The sequence below is a fragment of the Vombatus ursinus genome, unplaced genomic scaffold (genome assembly GCF_900497805.2).
Source record: "Vombatus ursinus unplaced genomic scaffold, bare-nosed wombat genome assembly UNPS02015085.1, whole genome shotgun sequence".
NCBI lineage: Eukaryota > Metazoa > Chordata > Mammalia > Diprotodontia > Vombatidae > Vombatus > Vombatus ursinus.
In genome coordinates this window covers 755-7,397 of record NW_020954863.1, presented here as the reverse complement: position 1 = coordinate 7,397, position 6,643 = coordinate 755, and the positions used below count along the sequence as shown (strand labels likewise).

General features: G+C 42.5%; 1 protein-coding gene across 1 annotated transcript; it reads left to right on the top strand.

Moving 5' to 3' along the window:
* Positions 1 to 230: 230 nt before the first annotated feature.
* Positions 231 to 6,419, top strand: LOC114031141 (tissue alpha-L-fucosidase-like; the record flags this gene model as incomplete). The annotated part of the gene is made up of 5 exons (XM_027846158.1): positions 231 to 314; positions 1,901 to 2,101; positions 3,109 to 3,311; positions 5,155 to 5,254; positions 6,262 to 6,419. Coding segments are annotated over 5 exons (746 nt in total), but the record flags the coding sequence as incomplete, so codon positions are not given.
* Between the last annotated feature and the right edge of the window lie 224 nt (positions 6,420 to 6,643).

The window sequence follows — 6,643 nt, the reverse complement described above, 5'->3', positions numbered from 1 at the left end:
GCTGAGTTCAAATCTGGCCTCAGACACTTGACACTTACTAGCTGTGTGACCCTGGGCAAGTCATTTAACCCCATTGCCTAGCCAAAAAAAAAAAAGTCTAGTCCCAGTGTTACAGATGAAAGTAGTAAGACTCAAACAGTGAAATTCCTTGCCTAAGTTTACATGGTTCTTCATAAGTGCTTGAGGCGGGCCTAGACCTTGGGTCTCTTGACTGCTGGTCCACTGTTAAGTCACCTAGACCTAGGGAAGCCCCTGACACTTACTGGAATTCTACCAAGTTCCTTGCCTGGCTGTACAATGACAGCCCTGTAAAGGTAGGTGACTGAAGGACTGCTTGTGACTGTAGAAGGTGGAGTGAGCCAGGGCCTGGAACCAACTGTATCCTTCCTTCCCCTCTGTGAGTGGTCAGGCAAGAAGAGAATTCTGGATGGGGAGATAAGGAAGCTTTCCAAAATGCAGAATGCAGCATGCTGCTGTGGGGATGTTTTGTGGGTCTGGGGCAAGAATAAGAAATTAAAGTTCCTGTACATTCACATTGTTCCTGGCAGATGTTGAAAAGAATTATTCTCTTGCATGGAGTCTTGAGTGACATCCAGAACAGGCCTTTAGGTCTGGGACAGAATCACTGAATGTTCCAAGGATTAGTAATATAAATTTCATTTCTTTTCAACTAGTGATGTTTTATTCAATGCCTTTTGTGTTGTTGTTGTTCAGTCTTGTCCAACTTTTTGTGATCCCTTTTGGGGTTTTCTTGGCAAAGATAATGGAGTGGTTTGCCATTTCCTTCTCCAGCTCATTTGACAAATGAGCAAACTGAGGCAAACAGGGTTAAGTGACTTGCTCAGGGTTACACAGCTAGTAAGTGTCTAAGGCTAGATTTGAACTCAGGTCTTCTGAACTCCAGGCCCAGAGCTCTATCCACTGCACCACCTAGCTGCCTGCAGCTGGATTGATCAATACTGCACTGATAAGGCGCATTATCTGCCTTCATGGAACTTATAGTCTAGTAGGGTTAATAAATCTCATGCACACAACTATGATACAATATAGTGCATGTGATCCATGCATAGGATGGGTCCCAACAGTTCTAGGAGAAAGTAGGGAAGAATAGCTAACACACTGGATGACCAGATCCAAAAGAGTCTTGATAGGACTAGAGCATTGGGCTGAATCTCACAAGATGAAATGAATAAAGATGAATATTAAGTCTTCACGTGGGTACAAAATGTCACCTTCACAAGTGTAAGATGGGGGGGTAGAGGACAGGAGGGATCACAACAACCATTCTGAAAAGGACCTGGGGACTTCAGTGGACTGTAGGCTTCACACAACGCAGCAATGTGATATGAGAGCAGGAAAAAAAATCAAAAACCAATAGGATAGGGAGCAGCTAGATGGCACAGTGGATAGAGCACTGGCCCTGGAGTCAGGAGAACCTGAGTACAAATCCGACTTCAGACACATAATACTTCCTAGCTCTGTGACTTTGGGCAAGTCATTTAACCCCAACTGCCTCACTGAAAAAAAAAAACAAAAAAAAACCAAAAATAGGATGTTGGGCTGTATTAAGAGGTCCTGAGCTTCCAGGAATAGGGAGGTGATAGTCTGCTGTATGGTCCTCCCCTAGAGATCATGTTCACTTCTGGGTGCCGTACTTAAGAAGGACAAGGATTGTAGGAATAGGAACATAGCTAAGATGGTGAAGGGCTGTGCATCCTTGTCATGTGAGGACCAGGGAAGGAATAGGGCTTGTTTTGCTTTACTTAGCAGAATACATTCTTGAATTGCAAAGTCAGCTAAGAAGACCCAGTAGATTTGCTTTTACAGCTAGATTCTATACCACAGGAATCCATGAGGCTCCATCCATGGTGACTCAGCTCTTCCATTCTTCATCCTCTAGGATCAAATTGTGCTTAATGATCGATGGGGCAAGGACAATCCTTGTAAACATGGGGGTTACCTCACCTGTCGAGACCACTACAAGCCAAAGAATGTTCCAAAACACAAGGGGGAGATGTGCACCAGGCTTGATAACGACGCCTGGGCATACCAAAGAAATATGAACATCAGTGAAGTCATGACTTTTGTAGAAGTCATTTTGGTCAGATCTACTTTGGTGTTGGTCTCCTGAACCAGGGTGGAGAAAAGGAGACAGTGTGGGAGATAGTGGGAAGACAGTGGGAATCAGGAGAATGAGGTTCTGGTCTTAGTTACATGATCTCTTCCCAGGATGTGCTTTCTCATCTGTACGATAAGGACTAGTTTATCTCTGAGGTATCTTCCAGCCCTGACATTCTGTGTGGAAAGAGTCTTCTAAAAGTTCTAAGGACTCTTCTGCTCTAATGTTCTTTGTTCCAAGAGTCTTCCCAACTCTGAAATTCTGGTTATGAGGACTCTTCCTACTCTGATATTTTGGGTTCTGAGAGTCTTCTTTCCAGTTCTGACACCGTCTTCTCCATGGAGCCTTTCCTGACCCCTGTGCCCTCCCTTCCAAACTACCGTATATATCTTAGTATTTGTTCATTTTGGATTTGTCTCACACACAGACACACCAATGTACTTCATTTCCTCCCCATTATAAAGGAAACTCATTTTGAGTCAGAATTGTTTCATTCTTTTTCCTTGCCTATATTTCCAGTACCTTTCACAGCACTTTGCATATAGTAGAAGTTTTTCAAAATATTTAATCAGTTTGCTTGAAGTCTAAAGTTCTACGTTCTAAGGACCCTTCTAGATCTGATATTCTAGGTCCTGGGGATCCTTTTAGAGGTGATAGTCTAGGCTCTAAGGATACTCTTTGCTATATGATTCTGACCTCCATGACTTTTTTTTTTTTTTGGCTAGGCAATGGGGTTAAGTGACTTGCCCAGGGTCACACAGCTAGTAAGTGTTATGTGTCTGAGGCCGAATTTGAACTCAGGTCCTCCTGAATCCATTGCGCCACCTAGCTGCCCCCTAACCTCCATGACTTCTAAGAGCCTAAGAAACAGAGAATGTGCCCAAGGTTGCTTGCTGTTTTTACAACGTTTGTGAATTTCTAAGCAGTGTATCCAATACCACTATTCATAGGTGAGGGCACTTCACTGTTTCTTTCTTTCTTCTTTCCAGGAACTAATTGAAGTTGTGTCCTTTGGAGGCAACTATCTGCTCAATGTTGGACTGACAAAAGATGGGATGATTGCCCCCATCTTCCAGGAAAGGCTTCGTTGTGTGGGGAACTGGCTGAGCATCAATGGGGAAGGAATCTTTGCTACTAAGCCATGGAGGGTGCAAATGGAGAACATTGCCACCACTGTAAGTTGCCTCCCTATGTATCTGGGGGTTACAAAGTCCTTTCTTCCATACCAGGTAAGGATCCTCTTTATATCCGGACATTGCTTACTATACCTCATGTCCAGCAGAGCCTCCCCGCCATCCCTTCCCTGCAAAGCCCAGCAATCTTCAGTGACTTCCTGATTTTTCTAAGGCTGAACTCTTCTGTTCATAGACTTAAAAGGATTTAGCAAATCCTGACATCTTGGTCTGACTCAGGGATTCTTAGCCTTTTTTTTTTTTGTGCCACAGGCACCTTTGGCCATCCAGTGAAGCCTGTGGACCTCTTCTAAGAATAATGGTTTTAAATGCATGAAATAAAACACCAAAGATTACATAGGAAACCAATTATATCATAATAAGCACGCACTTTTTCCTATCCAAGTTTATACATAACTTACAATCAATCTATAGGGGTACATGAACCTCAGGTTCAGAGCCCCTGCTCTAATGCAAACCTTGATAGAATTTGTTCTAAGTGTGTGACAACCCTAGCTAGGGGCTCTAGTCTTAGAGATAATGGGGAGTGGGGGTGGGGAATAGCTCAAAGTCAGGATGATATGGGGGAGAGTACACCACACTGGAAATCAAGAGATCTGGGTTTTTGAAGCTCAGCTTTGCCATTGACTCTATAAAAACTCTATTTCAAAAGAGAAGAAGAGATGGATTAAACAATCTCCCGGGTCCCCAGTCTAATAACCCCATGACATCCATAGCTTCCAGTCACATTAAACCATTGGAGAGCATTGTCAGGTCTTTGTCTCAGAGGGAAATTATGAACCCTTGATGGTCTCTACAGAGCATTTCTCAGCCCTCTCTGAGGTTGCCGTTGGTCCTCAGGGTGGACCTTTTCATTTCCTTTCTGAGGCCACTCAACTAGATAAGATGCCCATGCTTTTTACCCTTGGTCCAGAACTCTGTTTGCTTTCAGCTGCTCTTTTCCCGTGAGTAGAAAGGTGTTCAAGTCAAAGGCCATGGAGAATGAGGGAGGAGTAGAGTTAGACAGATGACAATGATCTTTGATATTTACGCTGTGCTTTAGATATCTTGTCCTTCTGCACAATGGGTAGTAAAAAAAAAATAGAATCATCCCCACTTTTCAAATGAAAAAACTGAGGCTCAAAGGAGTAAAGGTCATCCTGGAAATGGTAGAGCTGGGGCTTGAACCCACATCTTCTGACTCCAAGTCTTTTTCCTCCTTTCCATTTCACACCTATTTAATATTCTCAATCTACAAATTTTTTTCCAAATGGATCTTGTGCCATGGTTTCTGGAGGCTTTTTTCCCTCTCAAATGATTGGATTATTTGGTGAAATAGTGCCCCTATTCATTGCTGTGGAAGAGGGGACAGAGCACTGGCTATGGAGTCAAAACACCTCCGGGTTGAGATCCCATCTGAAACTTATGACCCAGGTGACCTTGGGCAAATCCCAACCCCCTGGTCCCCCCTTTTCTTATCTGTAAAATGCCTCTGAGATTCATGTCCAGCTCTCTCTCTCTCTCTCTCTCTCTCTCTCTCTCTCTCTCTCTCTCTCCCTCTCTCTCAGATCCCAAGATGTTCTGTCCATTAAGTGACAAGAAATACTTGCTGAATGTTTACATTATATTGTCTTAGTAAAATATCAGGTAAGTTGATTGAGAAGGAAGGGCCCTGTTTGGAAAGGAAAACAGAAAGAGAATAATACTAGCTCCTAAATTCAAAGGGATTTCCCAGATTCTAGGTGCATGACAGGAACTAAGTCCGAATAATGGACTCATCCACGGGAACAGACTCTGATGGGATAAATGCTTCATGGAAATTTCATTCCATTTGCATAAGTCTGTGGTAACTGTCTTCTGAAGTTATAACACAAAGGAATCTGCTGTGTATGCCTTCTTCAACTCATGGCCACAGGACGGAATGCTAGAGCTGACCTCTCCTGTGCTAACAGAAAAGACAATGGTAAGAAATCCTTCGTTCTGCACGGGGTTATGGAAAGAGTTCTTCCACCTTGGAAGCATTAACCAAATCCAAAAACCTTCTGCAGTACAGATGTCAAACTAATGGGGCACAATAAGTGAAAATACAATCCCACATAATGTTCATTTGTGGTTTTCTAAGTCAATATGCAGCTCACATGGATGCATTTCTATTTGAGTCTGACACTGATGCTCTGGGGCCCCTTCCCTGGGATTTTCTTCTATTTCCCATTATGATTCTTAGTTCCTGGGGATAGAAAGAAATCTTCCACCATGTGCACACTCAGCACCTTACAGGAGTCATTGAGTCTGTTCTAAAGCTGTCAGTATGGCTCACAAATTTGCTCTCTAAGAATTTTCTTCCTAGATATGAGAAAACACCTCATCTCACTTCTCTGCAGAGCGTGAACTTTTTTGAATGCACTGATTAATTGATTTTGCTGATGTCATTCCCTCTCTGGGAGGGAAAGCAATATAGGGGGAAACATAGATGGTATTTTTTTAAAAATAGTTCCTGCTTTTAAGGACCTTCCATACTGTAGAGACAACATCTATATCACAAACTAGTATATACAAAATATATACAATATCAGTGCTGATACCCTAAAAAACTTTTCCTGCCAGTCAGCAAGGGCTATTATGAAGTCACGGTAATGCAAATTATGAAAAAGGATTATTACATAACCATATTTTATAGATTGAAAGGAGTACTCCTCACTCAGCTGAGATCACCTAGCTAGAAAATATTGGCACCAAAACCAAGACTTCAGACTACAAGTCTTTGACCTTTTTTAGTATATCACTATATAGTGTATACACCTGTAGGTGGTATGATGGATAAAGAGCTCTGAGGCTCAATTCTCTTACCTGTCTGATGAGGAGAATGGACCAGATAATGTTTAATATCCTTCCCCACTCTGGGTCAGTGCCTTAGAGGTGATTACATATAATGGTCATGTCTTATTCTTTCTTTTTTTTATCTCTTCCTAGGTGACAATGTTGGGAGACCCAGGATTGTTGAAAGGGACAGAAGGTTCAATGGGTAAGGGTCTCATCATTTCCCTGCCACAACTCTCTCCAGGTATTGCAAACATGAACATCTGGACCTTCAAACTACAGGAAGTACAAGGAGGCATTGTGTCCTACTGGCAAGAGACACCACATGAATGTCTGACTCTTTGCCATTTTGATTTTTGCTTCTAAGACATGAACATCGCAATAAATTGACTCCACCCTTACTCAGAATAGAAATTTTCTGACCCATTTTAATCAAAAGACAATGCACAAATGAGTGGATGCCTCTAATTTATAAGCCAGCACCTAACTTATAAGACAGCATGAAAGGAAGGTACCTTAGGAGGGACATCGCTGT